This window comes from Mustela erminea, chromosome 7, assembly GCF_009829155.1.
Source record: "Mustela erminea isolate mMusErm1 chromosome 7, mMusErm1.Pri, whole genome shotgun sequence".
NCBI lineage: Eukaryota > Metazoa > Chordata > Mammalia > Carnivora > Mustelidae > Mustela > Mustela erminea.
In genome coordinates, this window is record NC_045620.1 from 74,758,140 (window position 1) to 74,778,246 (window position 20,107).

Consider the following 20,107-nt stretch of genomic DNA (forward strand, 5'->3'; position numbering starts at 1 on the left):
ACCCTGTCTTTTTATTTTTTAATTTTTTAAATAATAATAATAATAATTTTTTATTATCTACTCCTTTACTGTTATCTTCCCCACTATGAACACCCAAACCAAGCAGGGTCTTGATTTTCTTTCCCCAGAAAGGTGCTACCTCATTCCCAGGCACATGAGGGAGGACAGGACTTCAGGCTGGAGCCACCTATTTGGTTCTCCCTCCCCAAGCCCAAAGCCAGGGAGGGGAAGTGACACTTGGTGACGGATGGATGGAAGGAAGGATAGATGGACAGAGACAGTGGGATCAGGAAGAGGCTACTGCAAGCAAAGTCCTCACTCTTTCCAGTCTTGCCTCTGGGGGTAGGAGAGGCATGACTGCCCATCAGGGCCAGGGCGCTGCCTGGGCTGACCCCGACCCTTTGTGGGGTGGTCCAATAAACACGGTGGATTCTCAGCACCCAGGGACCTGGTGTTTCAAGGCTGCTGTGGCCACAGATACCTCTTGGTCCTCTTGGCCTTGGTTCCCCAAAAGCCAGCGGTGGCAGGAAGAGGCAGGAGAGGAAAGCAGCCCCTGCTCTGGGAGCCTCACAGACTGTAGAGGAGAGCAGCTAGCCTGGGGTGGAGGCAGCTGGATCCTGGGAGTGGCTAACCACAGATGCTCTGGTTGCGTAGCACCCCCTGGAAGAGCATCTAGATCCCAGAGCAGCACCCCCCCCCCCCAGAGGAGGAGGCATGAGTTTCAGGGGCCACCCTCCAGTAGGCTGTGCTGGCTGAAGTTGGGCACTGGAGACAGGATGTAGGTGGTAGTGGAACCAGGGGCATTACCAGTTGGGAGGGTAGACTGGCAGGTAGGAGGCGGGTGCTGCCTCCAAAGTGAGGCTCTGTGACTCCCACTGGACAGTCCCCCAGGGTCTGCAGTGTCCTGGAGTAAGTGGAGGGGCCAGGCTCTGTGCTCAGGGGAGAGGGATGAGAGCCTGCCGGTGCTCCCTGGAAAGTCTCCCCCTCTGCTTTCCTGGGCCCGGGAAAGGGATAGAGGGGCCACAGAGGCCTCTCAGAGGGCACGGATGGAGTGGACATCACCTTCTCCCCACTGTGCCCAGCGCCTGCCAGACCTGGGCTGTTCCGTGGCGCCCCCTCCCTGCGGTCCCCTAGCAAACCCTTCATGCTGAAGCCGCCAGTGGGCGTGGGCTGGGGACCGGAGGGCCGCTGGGCCCCACCGAGCAGCGTGGAGGGGCCAGGTCCTGGGCAAAAACTCACCGCATGCCCCTGCTCTGCCAGAGCCACCACAGGGCCTCAGCCTGTGGTGCGGCCTCAACGTCTCGACTGGGATCAGGCTTGCGTCCACGCCCCGAGGCTGCCCCTGGCCTGGGGCTCTGAGGGATCTTTATGCATCTTGCAGAGAAACATGCGTTGGAGGAGAGATTGTGGCGGATGGAATCCTGCCGGCCCTCTTCCCCTCCCCGCCATCGCCCCCCCCCCCCCCCCATGAAGGGGAACGCAGCCTGGACCTGACGCATGAATGGGCGCTTCAGCCTAGGCGGGGCTGCAGCCTGGTTCACCAAAGCCAACATCTTGACCAAGTATTTGCGGGGTCGGGCGTGTGCTTGTCAGGCTGCAGGTATCTCTTCTTCCTCCTCGTGGTGGGCTGGGAGGACAACTCTCACCCGGGAAGCCCCAGGTGTGGGTTGCTACAGGCCACAGGCAGTGAAGGCAAGCTACGTGGGAGGGCGTGGGACAGCCCGGAGGGCCCGGAGGGTGCAAAGCAGTGGGGCAGTGTGGTGAGGCGGGGCTCGGGACCTGAGCTAACCCAGTCTTTTTAAAGAGCACTAGATTGGGAGTGAATAGCTCCATTCTACCCTGTTTTCACTGCTCTTTGAAGTAGGATCTCAATAAAAGACGTGGAGCTGAATTGTATGACTACCCTGAAACAGGTATTGCCAAGAACAAACGAATGCTATTAAATGGCCATAACGTTTTAGAGGGGGAAGGCGTCCTATGGGTGGTTGAGTCTAGCCCCTTCATTTCACAGTGGAGCACACCAAGACCTGGAGAAGGAGCCCCTTGTGCAGAAAGTGATTAGAGCAGGCCCTCAGGTCATGTTTCAGTCCACGTGCCCCTGGCTAGGTCATTCAGTCACTCTGTCATCTCCTGTTCATATTGTTCACCTTTCGTCTGAGGAATGAAACATCCTAGCTAATATGGAAGATTAGGTTGGTATTTGTGGAACCAAGCAGAGAAATCTGTGTAGATTTTAATTTGTATTTTTCTTATTTTGAGCATTTCTTTTTTCACATGATTAAGGGCCATTTTTATTTCTTATATTAACTGCCTATTCACATTTTGCCATGGAGTTAGTGGTCTCATTTTTCTCAAAAGAAACTCATATATTAGAGATAATTACTCTTTCTCTACAATATTGGTTACAAATATTTTTCCCAGTTAATAAACTTTCTTCTCACTTTTGTTATGATATTCTCTGCCCTGCAAAAAGTCTTATTTTTGTAATTGCATGTATCAATTTTTGCAATTTTTTTGCGTATGATTAGAGATGTTTCTCCAGGTAGTAGATGAATTAACTCGTGTTTTTGGTTAGTATATATATATTTTTACATATATATACACACATTTATATTTTTGATCCATTTTGAAATGTATGCCTGTGTGAGGTGTAAGGAATGGATCAAGTTCTATATTCTTCAGAACATGTTTTAAAATTCAGGACTTTATAAAATTAACAAAGGGATCTGTTCAGCATGTATGGACCCACATTCTCTGCTATCATCGGAGTAGATAGTGCAGGACAACAGTAGGCTTCTGTTCCACTCCCAGCTCATCCTTATGGAGGAACCAATGCTAACGCCAAGCCCGGGAGACCAGGAGAATAATCAGTGCTCATCTCTACTCAGGTCTCGCTTCCTCTTCTCAAATCTGCTGATCATCCACTTGTCTTATGGCCATTTACCCTGGGTGGCTGTGTGCTGGGGGTGTGGCTTCTTTTTTGTACAGGATTTCCCTGGGAGTTATTCTTCGCAGGTACAAGTTGCTGCTGCTGGGTTCATGTTTAGTATGGAATTTCTGGCAGTTGATCTTTGCAAAGGGCTTTGCTTACCTCCTGGTTGTACTTGCTAACCTGAAAAGTGGTTTTGCTTCTCTGTTTGGGCCTTTAGAAATCTCTATCCTGAGTATTTGTACATCAGTGTTCTCTTGGCAGGCTGTGTGTATTGTCCTTGGTCAGTGGGGACTAAGACCAAGATTTTATTTTGCTAGAAGTGAGAAGGGTCACTTACAATAACAAAAACAACAATAATAATTAAAAGGTACTGAATGCTTACAACGGGCAAGGCACCAGGTTTACCCCCAACACTCATCAGGGCAAGGCAAGAATACTTACTATAGGGGCCCATTCCATATGTCTACACACTTAAAAGTTAGATATCGAGCAAGATACCAAATATGTTATTTCCTCTTGTCAAATGTGCCTTCATAACTACCTGGAAGGACAGATTCAAATGCAGAATTCTTAGACTCCCTTGAGTTCCATGCCAGAATGTGGCAGCATGAGGAGAAATGGGCCTCTGCCTCTAGGCTGCCTCTCTTCTCATCCTACCTCTTACTTTGTCCATGAGGGGCCTTGCACACAAGTCCATGCGTCCCAGCTTCAGGTACATGCTCTCCCACCCCACAAATAGCTGTCCCTTCAGGTCAGCCTCTGATCAGGAGAGTACCCTCCAGCAGAGCAGTCCAGAAGTTAGCCCTGTAAATGGGCTCAGGACCATTTATGTAGGTAATTCCAGTGTCCTGGACACCTGGAGTCTGGTCCTACAAGAGGTGGGGGAGGTGGTGGGTTCTAGGTAGGCATGTCTTCATAGCCCTGCAAAATCTTTGCTCCATAAGGAAAAGGAGAGTCCATATAGGGCTTCATGCTCCTTAGATGTATTTAACTCATTCAATCCTTACAATAATTCCATGAATTAGGTACTACTATGTTCCTTTTACCAATGAGGAAACAGAGACTTAGAGAGATTAGGTCCACTTCCCAAGGCCAAAAGAGTACTAAATGCAATTAGGAATTACAGTTTGGGCAAACTTTATCTTCTGAACTGAAAGGATTTCCCTATCACACTATTCCCTTATACTTTCTGTGTTAACATTAATTTCTCCCCACAGTGATACTGTGGAGTTATCTGTATGATTATAGAAGCACTCAATAAAGTTGTTAGGGATCTTCATTTTTGACCATCACCTGAGCCTCCTTTACTCGTAAAATTAAGGTATCTCTAAGATATTTTCCAGCTGTAGAATCCTATGATTCTTAGGTAGACATGATTACAGTTTCCTCTTCAGTAAGCTTGGACAGTGTTCCAGGAAGTGTACCTGAAGGTAGCACAAAACTGCTGCTACTACTACTAGTTAGTGATAATAAGTATTAAATTATCATTATGGGATCCTACCCACCATTGAGATTGCCACACATCTTTAAAATTTTGAAACACAAATTGACATCTTAAGGAACCTCTCATTGTTCTTACTAGGAAACGCTGCAAAAATTTTAGAGAAGACATATTAATCCGCCTATAGGGTCCACTTAGAATATGTAATGATGTCAGATTCAGTGATCCACATCTAACAGCCAGATGTGACCCCCTATTATAACTGACCTAAAACATTTAAAATGTACTAGAAAGGGGCGCTTGGCCAGCTCAGTTGGTTAAGTGTCTGCCTTGGCCCAGGTTATGATCTCAGGGCCTGGAATTGAGTCCCTTATGGGGCTCCCTTCTCAGCAGGGAGCCTGCTTCTCCCTCTTCCTCTGCCTCTCCTTACTACTCATGGTCTCATTTTCTCTCAAATAAATAAAATCTTTAAAAACTGTACTGAAAGTATAGCATATGTTATTAGTTATATGACTAATTTTTCATATTTTCTCTTTGAGATTAGAAATCTCATGCAGGAGTTTCCATGGGGCTTTATTAGAAAGGAACACTATAGCTGAATTATTACCAGGAGCACAAAAGAATTATACCAGGGCCCATGCTTAGACTAACAAAATCAAATGTGTGCTGAAGTTGTAGATGTCTGTACATTGCAGGTTGGTCTGCAATTCAATTAAACTGTAAATTAGACTTTATATATTATATAGGTAATTACATTTGAAAGATAGACTCTGGATATCTGGGAATGCTTTTTAGAATAGGTCCTATTCAAATATGGATTAAAGAGGCCTTTTCTTACTTGTCTGATCTAGTTCTTTCATGTTATCTTTATTGAATAGAGAATATAAAGAAACTCTACCTTCAGTGGAAAATCATGGAAACTTTGTATTGATTTGATCTTAGACTATAGTTTCTATCTATTAGAGTTCAACAGAGCCTCCCTCTTTATCCTTTGTTAAAAACATTTGAAAAGGGATGCCTGGGTGGCTCAGTGGGTTAAAGCCTCTGCCTTCGGCTCGGGTCATGATCCCAGAGTCCTGGGATCGAGCCCCACATCGGGCTCTCTGCTCATCGGGGAGCCTGCTTCCTCCTCTCTCTCTGCCTGCCTCTCTGCCTCCTTGTGATTTCTGTCAAATAAATAAATAAATCTTAAAAAAAAAAATTTTTGAAAAGAGGTGGGGAAAAAAAACTTGGAAAGTTATTTTCTCCACAAATGACTGATAATTGCCCATTTCCTTTAGCCCCAGAGTTTTGTACCTTCTTCTTCTTTTTTTTTTTTTAAAGATTTTATTTGTTTATTTGACAGACAGAGATCACAAGTAGACAGAGAGGCAGGCAGAGAGAGAGACAGGGAAGCAGGCTCCCTCCTGAGCAGAGAGCCCGATGCAGGACTCAATCCCAGGACCTGAGATCATGACCTGAGCCGAAGGCAGCGTCTTAACCCACTGAGCCACCCAGGTGCCCAATTTTGTACCTTCTAATATGACATATAGTTTACCCAAAATGTTTAATATTCCTATAAAAACATTAAACATAGGGTAGGTTCTGGATGATAGATTGAAAGTATGAACTTTAATTTAAAAATCAATCTTTTCCTCTCTGAATCATAATTTCTTCTCTAAAAATGAATGACATTTAAGAAATTGTATGGAAATAATTATGTATAATATATAGGAAATCAACCTGCAATAACCAAATAAAATAAGTTAAACACTGATTTTATTTTCATTAGCTCTATTGAAATTTACATACTATAAAATCCTCCATTTAAAGTGTACACTTCAACGGTTTTTTAGTATATTCAGAGTTGTGCAATCATCACCACAATATAGAATATAGAATATTTTTATCATCCACCTAAAAAGCTCATACTCAGTAGTAGTCACCCATTTCCCTCATCTACCCATTCTCTGCTCTAGAAAGCCACTAATCTGTGCTCATTTCAGCAGCATAGATATTGGAAAGCCACTAATCTACTTTCTGTTTATATAAGTCTACTCTTCTGAACATTCCAGCTGTAAATGGTACATACATTATGTGGTCTTTTGTGATTGGCTTCTTCACCTAGAATATTTTTTTTTAAGATTTCTTTGTTTATTTTAGAGAGTGAGAGAGTGTATGTATGTCAGGGGGAGGTGGAGGGTGAGAAGAAGAGGGAGAGAGAGAGAATTGCAAGCAGACTTCTTGCCGAGCACAGAGCCTGGTGTGGGGCTCGATCCCATGACTCTGAGATCATGACCTGAGCTGAAATCAAGATGCTTAACTGACTGCTTGACTGACTGAGCCACCCAGGTATCCCTTGTCTAGAATATTTTTAAGGTTCCAAGTTGTAGCTTATATCAGTACTTCATTCCTTTTCATTGAGGAATAATATTCCATTATATGGTTAAACATGTTTTATTTATTCATTTATCAATTGATGAACAATTGGATTATTTCCATTTTTTGGCTATTTTGAGTAATGCTGCTACGAACATTCATGTACAAGTTTTTGTGTGGATGGATGTTATGTCTCTTGGTATATATCTAAAAGTGGAATTGCTAGGTCACATGGCAACTCCATGTTTAACTTTTTTGAGGAACTGCTAGATTGTTTTCTAACGCAGCTGCACCATTTTACATCCTTACTAGCAATGTATGAGGGTTCCAATTTCTTCACATCCTCTCTGAAGCTTGCAATTTTCTTTTTGATTATAGTCATTCCTGGGGTATAAAGTGGTACCTCCTTGTGGTTTTGATTTGCAGTTTTGTCGTGGCTCATGATGTTGAGCATCTTTTAATGTTCTATTTTTAAATCTTTTACTTGGTTAAAAATGTGGACTTTAACCCCATTAGTTGACAGCTGGTAAAATATCATTGTCAGATTTTAGTAGTTCATTGCTAATGAGGTCAAGCCTGCAAAGTCTAGCTCTAAACAAAATGGTGAGCTTTTATAGAGAAAATTGTGGTTAAATAGCTACACTCAAATGTCTTAACTCTGTTCAATGATCTGACAGGCCCTCAGTCTTGTCACTTAAGTGGGTGTGGGTGGATCAACCAAATGGTATGTCCTAATGACTCCAAATATTATTCCAATAAAAATAAAATTATTATCAACACATATTTTAAGGGCAAGGATTTGACTAAAAAATGGTACATGCTCATTTCAAACATTTTTGAAGCATCAAAAAGTTACAAAGAAGAAAGAAATAAATTATCCTAAATCTCACTTTTCCAGAAATAGCCAGTTAGGTTTTGGGGAATTATATCTAAACAGATACAGTTAGATTCAGGGTCAGGTGGTTGAATGGATAGAAATAATTTTATGGGAATGGGATCATATTAGATCAGCTTTTTTTAAAAATTTTTTATTTATTTATTTATTTGACAGAGAGAGATCACAAGTAGGCAGAGAGGCAAGCAGAGAGAGAGAGGAGGAAGCAGGCTCTCTGCTGAGCAGAGAGCCCGATGTGGGACTCGATCCCAGGACCCTGAGATCATGACCTGAGCCGAAGGCAGCGGCTTAACCCACTGAGCCACCCAGGCGCCCTTAGATCAGCTTTTTAAAAATAAAAAGGTATCAACTAATTTTGCCTGAGTTAACAACAACAACAAAAAATACTTAAGTGAAACTGAAGAATGATTAAATTGATTCAAAGCTCATCTCTCATCTTTTTACCACGACTTCTCCAGTTCTGATTATTTGTTAACTACTTGGGTGGCCAAATATCATCATCAGAAAGTTTTTTCAAAAAGTACCCGTGAGTGTGATAGCAGAAATATCTGAGAGAGAGAGAGAGAGAGAAAGCGAGCAACATGAGCAGGAGCGGGGCAGAGGGAGAGGAGCGAGAGAACCCTCAAGCAGACTCCCCACTGGATGTGGAGCCTAACGAGGGGTTTGATCCCAAGACCCTGAAATCATGACATGAGCTGAAATCAAGAGTTGGCCACTCAACCAAATGAACCACCAAGTGCCCCAAAATTTCTACCTTTATAAATGACTTATTTGGAGTTCTTAAGTCATTTGCTATTCAACTTCATTAGAATTGTCACAAGTGCTAAATAATGCCCTTAACTTCTTTAATATTGAGAACGTCTGTTGCCTTTACACTTACACAATTTAGCTGGGTGTAATTCTGATATTACACTTTTCCTTCTCTATCAGTATGTCGATACTGTTCCATTTTTTCTTTATTGGAGGTTGCAGGACAGAAGGCTGAAGCCAGCTTAATTTCCATACCCATCTCCATTTTTGTTTCTGCCTAGATCAAAAAATTTTTTTCCCAATTTTTTATAATATTTCAAACATGCTGTAAAACGTAAAAAATACCTACATTTGGCAATTGCTAATATTTGCTATATTTGCTTTATTGCTTCTTATGCATAGGTGCATGTGTGTATTTGTATGTATATAAATAACACATTTCTTCCGGAATCATTTGAAGGTAAGTTGCAGGAAGAACATTTTACCCTTCAATACTTCATGATACGTTTCCTAAACATAAGATTTTCTAAAAAATAACAGCAAGTCCCTAATATCTTCTAGTGTCCACTTCTTATTTGAATACCTCCAGTTGTTCCTTCTCCCTACGTTGTCTTTTGTAGACTTAAAAAAAACAAAAACAAAAACAAAAACCCCCAAATTAAAACAAAACAAAACAAAACAAAAAAACAAAACAGGATCCAAGATCTAATCACATTATATTTGGCTTTTGTTTGTCTTTAGTCTCTTTTAATCAAGAATAACTCCCCACTTTGTTTTGTATTTTTTGTTGTTTATTAAATTTACTTTTTAAATGAGGCTAAACCAGTTGTATTGTATCCTGTTCATCTTCTGGCTTTACCTGTTTCCTTATGGTTTTAATTAACTTGTTTGTTCACCTGTCCCATGTTTTCTGTAAACTGAATTAGATGTTAAGTCTTGATTAGACTTGGGTTAGGTGTTTGGCCAAAAATATTTTGTGCAGCATTTCGTACTGCCTCACAACAGGAAGTGGAAGAGATAGTTTGTTCTGGTATTGGTAATACTAATTTTTTAAAAGATTTTATTTTTAACTAGCTTCTCTACCCAATGTGGGGCTCAAACCCACAACCCTGAGATTAAGAGTTGCATGCTCCACCAACTGAACCAGTCAGGCACCCTGGCGATATGAAATTTGACAATTTGATTGAGATGATGACCTCTAGATTTCTCCATTTAAACATAATCTGTGGGAGTGATTCTTTAGCATTAGCTTTTCATCTAATCATTTTCATATACATTTATGACATTTGTATGCATCAATTACATCATTGAAAAATTTCTAAATCTATCATTTTTCTTCTTTAGCTAGTATTCTTAGGTAAATATATTTCCTTCATCAACTGAGGATAAACTTCAGTTCCCCCCAAAACACACAATAAATGTTTAAATGTTTTCTTTTAATCACCAATTGGCAGAGATGGTATAGTGTCTTTAAAGTTTGCAAATGATTTTGGAGGGTTTTTTTTTTGTTTTTTTTTTTGTTTTTTTTTTTAGATTTTATCTGACAGAGGGAGAGAGAGCACGAGTAGGGGAAGGGAGGAGAAAAGATGAAGGGAGGGACAGAGTGGCAAGGGACTTCCTGCTGAACAGGGACCCCAATTTGGGACTCAGTCCCAGGACCCTGGGATCATGACCTGAGCTGAAGGGAGATGCTTAATGGACAGAGCCACCCAGGTGTCTGAAGTATTATTCTTGAATTTAAATAATTTTGTTAAGATATGCCTCTATGGAGACAATATTTGATGTCATTTTTTTTCTGGTATACAGTGTACCCCTTTAATCTGCAGATTTGGTTAATATATTTATTTCTGAGTACTTCTTCTGTTTCGTTTGTTGGCTTCTCTAATTTAGGAATACCAATGATCTGTACGCTGGATTGGCTTTGCTTTCTTAAGCATCATCTATTTTAATATCCTGTCTTTTCCCTCTGTATTTCTTGTGATAATTTCCAGAGTTGTTTCCATACTGGTTATTTGATCTCCAGACTTTTTTTTTTTTTCCTATTGTTTCAAATCTACTCATTAGATCTGAAACTGTATTTACACTGGATTATTTCTTTAGCTTGGATTTTCTTCTTGGTACCCATCTTTCAGCTCTTGATATTTTGAATTCATATTGTAACTGAATTCTTCTTTGGTAGAGAATCTGCTTCTTTGACATAAACTTTCTTCCAGATGGGGTTCTTCATTATTCTTTTTCACATAATGTAACTTTCTTTGAGGATTTTGGTTTGCTTTGGCTCTGTCCCCTTTTGTTGCTTATTTGATGGGGCAGTTCTTTCCAAATTATTCTGATACATTAAAATACATTGATACATGAAATCTTGACATCATCCTCACTTTATCTAGGAATGAAATAATCTTAGAGCTATAGGTTGGTGGCTGTGCATTGTTTTGTCCCTTTTCCTATAGCCTGTTATAGATATTGGAAAAGGGTGGAGTAAGGCTTTCAAAAGGGTGAAATCTATTGGGATTCAGTATAGCCTCTGCTACAACACAGGCCTTTGCTCTTTCTTGAGATCCTATGAAATGTCCAGTTCCACAGTCTATTCCATGCAGCCAAGGGTGTATCTCAGGCTCCATGTATTTTGGCTAATTCCCTTGGCTCTGCTTGGGGATAATGGCCTGGTAATGGCAGGCGTGGAGAAACTTATTCTGCTGAAGACTACTGTTTTATTCTCCTTGTCAAGGAAAAAAAAATTCAATAACTCTCCATTATTTTAAGGATAGAGTGCAAACTTCTAGGTTCAGCTCCATCCAAAATCTAACCTTTCAGGCCTATGTCCCCTTTTCATCATACATGAATTCTCTATTCCACCAATTCTATTCAGTGTCTCTAAATCTTTTTTTTTTTTTTTTTTTTGGACATCTATCTTTTTATTCCATAGACCCATGTAGAATGTCCTTTCAATTTAACTTTAATTCTACCTGTACTTCCTGTTCCTTCATGAAGTCTTTCCTGAATTATAACTGGAAAACTCTTCATCTTTTAAATTCCTAGATAAAATTTATTGTCTCCATATACTTCATTGGCATTGTTTCATGGTATGGCCTTTCTTTTCTCTCTCTCTCTTTTTAAAGATTTGACAGAAAGAGACACAGGAAGAGAGGGAACACAAGAACACAAGCAGGGGGAATGGGAGAGGGAGAAGCAGGCTTCCCGCAGAGCAGAGAGCCTGATGCGATGCGGGCCTTGATCCCAGGACCCTGGGATCATGACCTGAGGCAAAGGCAGACGCTTAATGACTGAGCCACCCAGGCGCCTCAGTATGGCCTTTCTGATCATTTATATTTTTTGGTTATGTCTCAAATCTTTTTCAGGAATTTGCTTTTGTGTTTGGTAGTGCCGTTATCTGCACAGTACCACCTGATATATTTGTAGATTCCTGTTCCCTTAAACACAGCAATGAAACCAATTCACATCTTCTTCATTGCTGCAGGCAACAACTGCTCATCCAAACCCTAGCACTTCTACTCTTCTGGAGACTTTTCTGCCACTTAGAAGGCTATATTAAAGCTTGAGGTAGTCGAAGAACTAATAAACAATTACATTGAGGTCTCGGAAAGGGAAGGACATGCTCCCAATATCATTTGTATCATCCTCTTACAGTCTTTCAGTCACTGAGATTTTGAAATCTCTTCCCACAGGTCAGCGGTAGTCCCAATTTGAAAACGGGCTACTTCAATTTGCAACGACATAGATGGAACTAGAGTGTATCATGCTAAGCGAAATAAGTCAATCAAAGAAAGACTATCATATGATCTCTGATATGAGGAATTTCAGAGGCAGCGTTGGGGGCGGTCATAGCGGGTAGGGAGGGAAAATAATGAAACAAGATGGGATTGGGAGTGAAACAAACCATGAGACTCAATCTTAGGAAACAAACGGAGGGTTGCTGGGGGTTGGGGGTTAGGGTGAGGGTGGCTGTGTTATGAACATCGGGGAGGGTATATGCTATGGTGAGTGCTATAAAATGTGTAAGCCTGATGATACACAGACCTCTACCTCTGGGGCAAATAATACATTGTATGTTAATAAAAAAAAGAAAAAAATGGACTACATCAGAATTCATAATTCAGTTTGGCCAGTTTTAGGAGGAATGCCTCAGGCACCTGACTTTGAAGGCCAAGGCTGGTTGTTTGTGGTGTGAGCACCTCCCCATTTCCAAAATCTGGTTATCCTCAAGCAACTTGGGAGGTAGCTCATGGGAAGGCGCTGGCTCTTAGGGCAGAGTGAGACCACATCCCCCAGCATTTTTCTTAAAGGTGGCAGCACCGCACTTTGTTAACAGATTAGAATCCATCTGACCAAAATGGAAAATTTAAGTAGAAAACAAAGTTGGGCTTTGGTCAGCTAGCTACAGTAACCTTCAGGGACTGGTGCAGAAGAAATTCTCGAGACGGGCCACACAGATTGTCTCTACTCTAACTCCACTGCTCTTCACAGATACACACGCACGCCGGCCGCCGCCTCAGTCACTTAGGGAACGCAGGGCGCTGACAAGCAGTTGCCCTTGATACGCCTTCCTCTGCACAGCGGGAGGACCGCAACAGCCGCCGACGCTGGTAACGGTCTCTCCACGGCCCCCACTGGGCGTGCCCAATTCTGGGACTTGTGGTCCAGCTCCGCGCGCTTCCCGACCCAGCCGGCATTGAAGGGACTACAATTCCCGGGATGCATCGGGGAAGGGGGTGGACATGGGCGGAGAGAGAGAGGGGGCGGCCCTAGGCTCTAGGGCGTCGCGGTTTCCAAGCGCCCTGATCTCGCCTAGTAACCCGCCGCCGCGGTTCCCGCAAGCGGCGCTGTGGCCCCGCCCCCGGAGCCCCGGCTGAAGGAAGAACCTGTCTCCCGCGGCGCCCCAGTGACGAAGCCCATCTTCGGGTGCGGGAGGCGGGGAACGGAGGGCAGCCAAAGGATTTCGCTCCTCAGTGCGAGATCCGGAACGTGCTGGCGGTGCCCGCTCCGAGCAGAGGTTAGAAGCAGAGAGAGCTGGGCTGCTCTGCGGACGAGGCTGGCTCGGGTGTGGGAGGAAGGAGTGCAGGACACCGACAGAGAGGCAGTGCGCGCGGGTCTGGCTGTCCCTGGGGGCTGGCATCCCTCGGACTTGGGGCGGCCGAAGACCGAGATGTGTGTGCGCACGTTGCAGAATGGGATGGGGGGGGCGCATCTCTGTCCCCGTACCCCCGCACCGCCCCCCCCCGCCGGACTGGTGGCTAACCCTTGAGCCCAGGGGTCCCCGAGGATAGATCAGACCCTCCTGAAGAGGAGTACACGATTTTTTACCACTTGTTAATTAATTTCTTTAGTAGCATTAGTAAGAGCTAGGAGCATTAGTAGGTAGCAATTTCCTGCCTCCAATTGCACTAGTGTCTTGTTTCCTCCAATTCAGAAAAAAATCTACGATGCTTGCTGTTGGAGTTGCTGATTTGTGAGAAATGCTAAGTTCTTTATGTTTTCATTTTTATTTTATTTTTTTCCGGCCAAGAGATGGTTCACGGAAGCTATGAATTTTAAATTGGGAGCATCTAAAAAATGACCTTTGCATATTCGCCCTGACTTAATGGGGAAACAGAAAGTATTCTCTCAAATCATTATCAGCAACCGCCAGAAGCATTTAGGGCATATTTAATATCATTAAGGAGATGGATCTGGGGGGAACAAGGGGAGCCAGTTGACAAAAACAAACAAAAAACTTGGTTTAGTTTGGGGATCATTTTCTTGGTCTGGTGACTTATACAAAAAATCTGTTTCTTTCTTCCTCTCTCTTGCATCCTGGGTATAGACTGTCAGTTTCGGATCCAACGATGGTGATGGCAAAGCTTACCCGGGTTCTCTGTCAAATCAAAGCTGTCACAGAATAAATCCCATTGCCTGCTGCGAAGCCCCCACGCACCGCAAACTTCAGTGAGCGAACTGGGTAATCGGTGTTTGGATATGCAGATGCCTGATCTAAAAGGCGGGGTGACCCCCCCAAGAACCTCTCCTGGGGGCCGAAGCCCGCAGGTGCAGTGAAGCGCGCGTGCGGGTGCTGGCGCTCGCGAAGACGCCTTGCCCGGGGAGAGGGAGCCCCGGCGCCCGGCGGGGTCTGGCGGCCGCGCACCGGCGTGTTGTCTCCGGCGGCAGCGGTGGCGGATGATGGTGGTGGCGGGCTCACTGGGCTGTGTCTGTGCGTCGCCGCGGAAATCAGCGCCCGGCGCTGCACACTGAGCCTTTGCAGGTCCTCCGCAGCCCGAGTCTTGGCGAGTACAGACCCGGCGCGCAGGGGCCGCGGACCCGCGCGCGGGGGGGCCGGGGGGCGAGTGGGGTCGGCTTATCATGGCGGATCGGACAGCTCCCAGCTGCCAGCTCCGGCTGGAGTGGGTGTACGGGTACCGGGGTCACCAGTGCCGCAACAACCTGTACTACACCGCCGGCAAGGAGGTGGTCTACTTTGTGGCTGGGGTCGGGGTGGTTTACAACACCCGAGAGCACAGCCAAAAATTCTTCTTGGGACACAACGACGACATTATCAGGTAAGGAGGTGGCCTGGGGTCGTGGGGAAGGGTTGGGTGTGGAGACTAGAAGGGTGAGGAGAAGGATGACCAAACGCGCTTTCCTGGAGTCAGATCTGGAGCCCTCTGGAGTAAAGGATTCTCTCTGGAACTCCATGGAATTACAGAAGGGCTGCTGATTCTAAGGCTAGGGCAGAAAAAAGGTGGGGAGTGCAGGCAGGTGGGGAGGGAGTGATCTCTTTCCTCTTTATTCCACTGGAAGGCTTTTAAATCTCTAAGGAGTTGAGTGTCCTGCTGCTTTTTGGGTGTTCATTCCTGCTACAAGTGGAAGGATCCCAGGGAACCATGAAACACTTCTTCTTGCCCTAACTGGGTAAATGTAGGACCAATAATCTGAACAGTGGGTGTCATCTTTGGCAGGCTCCTCAGTAGGTTCCTCAACAAGCAAGATGATAAAAAAAAATCTAGAAGAAAATTTTGCTACAGGTAATTTGGAATCTTCATCCCAGATGCTTTGAAACTGGAAAATTTCTGCAATGGGTGGGGAGTTTTTTCTCTAATACTTCACTTGGCAGTGTTCTAATGCCAAAAAACATATTTATACACTAAATGGATGCTTCCCCAACATCACTGAGGTTATAAAAGGCTGGCAGCTGCTGGACCACAAAATCCTACCAGTCAGCCCCTGGAATGACCAACATCTGGCAGTGGGTGGCCAAGACTGGTTAGAAAAACAAAACTGGATAAATAGCCATGGTAAGGGGCCTTCTCTGTTAAATTGTAGAGGCGCATATTTTGATTCTTGGCCCTGTCCTGTCATCTCTGGACCAGATGCATTTTCCTTCAGCTCTGGTCAGCTGCTTGTGTGACCAGACAAGGTGTGGTCCAGATGCTGTTCACAGGGAATCCCATTCAGCCTTCGGCAGTTAAGAAAGATCTCCATAGGAGAGCCTCACTCACGGGGCAAATGACTTGGTGAGGATAGACAACAACTGACAGAGACCATATTTGTGCCTTCCTAACTTGGTGTGTCCATTGAAGTAGAACAACTTCTATCATATTTCAGAATATTACCGCTTGTGTTCTGTTTGCCTTTCATAGTGAAATAAATGGTTGTGTGGTGTAATGTTAATGGTTTTGATTTCTCCTTCGGCAGAATGATTTAAAAGTCTTCCTCCCCTCGTCTAGTGTTTTGCTTATTCTGCAGTCCCCCCCTTTTTTTTCAAGTCCTACAGTTGAAAAATTGTTACAAACTGTAAAAACTTAATATTTAAAAATACAGTGAGATATGTATTTTTTTTTAAACCTTGACTTTTAGAAAATGAAGATTTTAAATATTAGGAGCTCTGCTATTCCCAAGATTAGGTGGAGCTGACATGTAAAACTTTCTTCCTGTCATATATGAGAAAATTACTTTTTTCTTTGCTCCCTGATACAATGAGGGTTGTGAATGGGGCATCCCACTTGATTCTGTCCTGGAGATTTTGCTTTTCTAATTGCCAGGCTGATTATTTAAGTCACAGGTGCAAATGATTAAAAGTGACTTGGGAAAAGGTTAGATGTTTAAAAATTTAAACCTATTATGTTTTTGCTCTTTCTTAATGCAGTGCTTTCCATTACACCATCTAAATAAGATGTAGTCCTTTGGGGGAACAGAGAGAGTGGCAATTAAACAGAAAATTCCCTGGGGTTAAATAATATTGTTGTGACAGTTCACTGAACTACTTTGATGGTTTAAACTCCTAATCTTAATTTTTTTTCTCTAATAGGAAAAAGAAATGCACTGTTGAAACTGAAGGGGGGAAAGGGTGGAGTTGCAGTAAACCGCTGTGATGACAGGCAGCCGGACTAGTGGGATTGTGATGATATATGGCTTAGTTAAACACTCAGGCTGGAAGGAAAGGTGAATGAGCTATTTGTATAACTGGTTTGCAGGAAGCCTCAAGTGATGAAAAGAAAGAAAACACAATTTCGTTTCTGGTCTATTATGAAGGTAGTTGTATCTTTACACCGAATAGTGGCGTAGTGGTATACCTACCTTCAGAGACTGGAGTTTACTGCTAAATTTTTTGTGATATTTGGTTAGGTTTGAGTATGTACAGGTGAGCAGAGTTCTTTAATATCCATGTATGTCTTTGCACATAGGAATAAAATTAAGTCCAACAGATTAAACACAAACCACAGATCATTATGTAATTAAGGACTGTAAAATTAGACTTTATGCTGTTATTTTGCCTTATCTTACACATATTTCTTTTTCTGATAAATGCAGGATGCCGAGCACTTTTGTTTTTAGCTTTAGTGAGACTGCTGAGTGGCATTTCTTTCATTATTTTATTTCCATAAATATATTGAATATTTCAAATTAATATTGTAAATTATTGGCAATCTTTATGTATTAGTTGTGGATATAGACAGGAAAATTATGGTCTTTTATCTTTATGAATTTCAACTCGTGTTCTTGTTACAATACTGATTTTCCCTTTAACATATTGCAGTTAGCTAGTGAATGAGGAGGTCTATAGCTAAGGTTTCAGTGCAAAAATGTTTTGGATTTTTGGAAATATTATATGATCATTCAAGCTTCTAACTCTGGATTCTGTCAAATGAGATAATGTAAGTAATTGTTAGCTTTTGCCTTAGCTTGAAAGCTATATTCATAGTGCATATATTTCCTACTGCTTTATTTATTGTGCTGCTTTCCCCAGAATATTAACTAGAAAGCAGCCCAACAAATATTGATACTATACTCCATTTTATAAAACCATGTGATCTTTGAGATCACAATGAACTTTAATAATAATGTAGGATTTGGCAGAGCTCACTAGAGCTTAGCATATATGTCTTCCTGATTTGACAGACTATGTGTTTAAGTCAGGTTTTATAAAATGTTGATATGTGAAGCACAATGTAATTTATTGGATGTGGAGGCTTAGTTTTATTCTTTTGAATGATCACCCTTCAATACAGATAACAAGTTAGAGGATGATGCCTATTTTTGCCCTGATAGCATGGTGACAGGACAGGTAAATACTAGAAGCAGTGTTTGCTCTCAGACTAACAGCAGGACTCAAATCAGGCTTAAAGGCAAGGCTGGCAATGGAGAGTGGGATATTTACTAACTTGGTTTCTACTTCAATTAGCCAATCATGACACAAATGGAGTAAGTTAAAGAAAAGGTCATGAACACATTTTGCTCTCTGTCGCCTTCCTTCCATTTTCAGTGACTCCATTTAAGACGTTTATCTCCTTACTCTGCAATGGTATATTGTTTCTCACTAGTTCCCTGTCTCCATTTTCCTTTTTCTTATTTTTTCACTCTCTATTGTGAGGAAAGTTTTTCTGCAATACTCAGGGGAAGGAATTTGTATCGACTTTGACCTTGAACACACTCAGCGATGAACCCCCACTGTGCTGTTTACTGGAGTCATCTGAATGAGTGGTTTGGCCACTCAGGGCCTTGTTTATTTGTGAAATGGGGATAATAATACCTAAACTGCAAATTTTAACTTTTGAAAGTAATATATGCAAATAGTTTAGATGGGGTCCTGGGCCTGAGCTGGTGTTCAATAACTTCTCTTAGTAGTGATATTAGTAGTATTCCATTAAAAGCACACACTTGCACCATAAACAAAACAGACTGTAGTCCACCAGCTGAAGCTTAAACTCCTTAGCTTTCCATTCCTTCTGGCCCTCACCCACTTTTCTTTCCTTATTTTCCTTTTTTTTTTTTTTTTTTTAAAGCATAAATTGTTCGTTTCCCACTTGCCATATAAAAAGATTACTCTGTTCTTTCCTGCCTCATACTGGAATGATTTATCTCCCCATCAACCCTTCTCCCCAACAAATGGCACAGTGGTGGGTTGTCAGATCTGATTTGAAAACCAGATCTGCCACCAGTTGGGCGACTTGGGGAAATTATTAAACCTCTGTGAGCCTTAGCTATCATCAGTAAAACAGCTTCTCATCTACAAATTGGAGACTTAAAGGTATCTGCCTTGTAGCTTGTGGAGATTATATACAAGGTGCCCCACAGTGTTTGGCAAACAGTGAGTGCCCACCGCAGGGGGCCTGTTTGTTTCCACGCCCTGCATGGCCCCATCTGCTTCAGCTTCACCACTCCCACAAGACCTTATAACATCCTTAGATGAAGGCGTGCCTTGCACACCTAAAGTTTTGCATCTTTTTTTTTTTTTTAAGATTTTATTTATTTATTTATTTGACACATCACAAGTAGGCAGAGAGGCAGGCAGAGAGAGAGGAGGAAGAAGTCTCCTCACTGAGCAGAGAGCCCGATGCGGGGCTCGATCCCAGGACCCTGAGATCATGACCTGAGCTGAAGGCAGAGGCTTTAACCCACTGAGTCACCCAGGCACCCCACGTTTTGCATCTTTTGTGACCATCGCTGCTCACTTAATATGTATCATTTAGTACCTTCATTCTGAATATTTTCATTTATAAATGTATATAAATTTTCATTTATAAATGTATATAAGCTTTTTGAGGATGAGAATAAATTTAATAACCAGAGCCAACATTTCTTGAGTGTAGACCCAACATTTCTTGAGTGTAGCACTTAATATGCTACAGATTTATCTCATCCGTCCTTTTAACAGCCTCATGACATTGGTACTGTTATTAGGGTAAGTAAAGCTGGCATGGCAGGGGAGAGGTTACATGTGAAAGCACCAGGGTGAGGAGGAATTTGGTGTGCCCAGAATTCTGGTGTAGATACCCAGAGAAAAACCAAGGTCATTATATTTCTCATCCAGGTCATTAATGCCTCAGGGGTCTTGGTACCATATGTTCTAGATTTCCCTGGACAGTCACAAATATTCCATTCAATTATTGTTATAAACTTGTTCTTATCATATTGTGGGTCTCTGTTTATGACCGTGTGTGTGTGTGTGTGTTTAAGATTTTATTTATTTATTTGACAGAGATCACAAGTCATCCCTGTATGACCATGTTTTTATTTAGAAAAAGTGGTTACTATATAATGGGTCATTGTTTGAAAACATGGTACTGGAATATACTCTCTTACAAAGAATGATATTGGCCCCACAACCAACAGTCAGTCAGAATGTAGGTTATACTGTGGTAAGTGAAAAACTGTTCCATGGCTGCATTTCTAAGCAGAGCTGTCCTAAGGCCTCTTCTACCCACAAGGACTTGGATATGAACACTTTGGCAATATAGGT

General features: G+C 42.6%; 1 protein-coding gene and 1 pseudogene across 5 annotated transcripts in view; one reads left to right on the forward strand and one right to left on the reverse strand.

Annotated features, from left to right (window-relative positions):
* Positions 1-672: 672 nt before the first annotated feature.
* On the reverse strand, positions 673-2,170 carry LOC116596368 (annotated as a pseudogene).
* Positions 2,171-13,145: 10,975 nt separating this feature from the next.
* EML6 (EMAP like 6) overlaps positions 13,146-20,107 on the forward strand; it is a 277,855-nt gene continuing 270,893 nt past the window's right edge. For all 5 annotated transcript variants that reach the window (XM_032352130.1, XM_032352133.1, XM_032352134.1 and 2 more), the window contains exons 1-2: positions 13,146-13,387; positions 14,198-14,927. In XM_032352130.1, the coding sequence (XP_032208021.1) occupies positions 14,731-14,927 (197 nt within the window). In that variant the 5' untranslated portion in view covers positions 13,146-13,387; positions 14,198-14,730. The remainder of the gene's footprint in view (positions 13,388-14,197; positions 14,928-20,107) is intronic.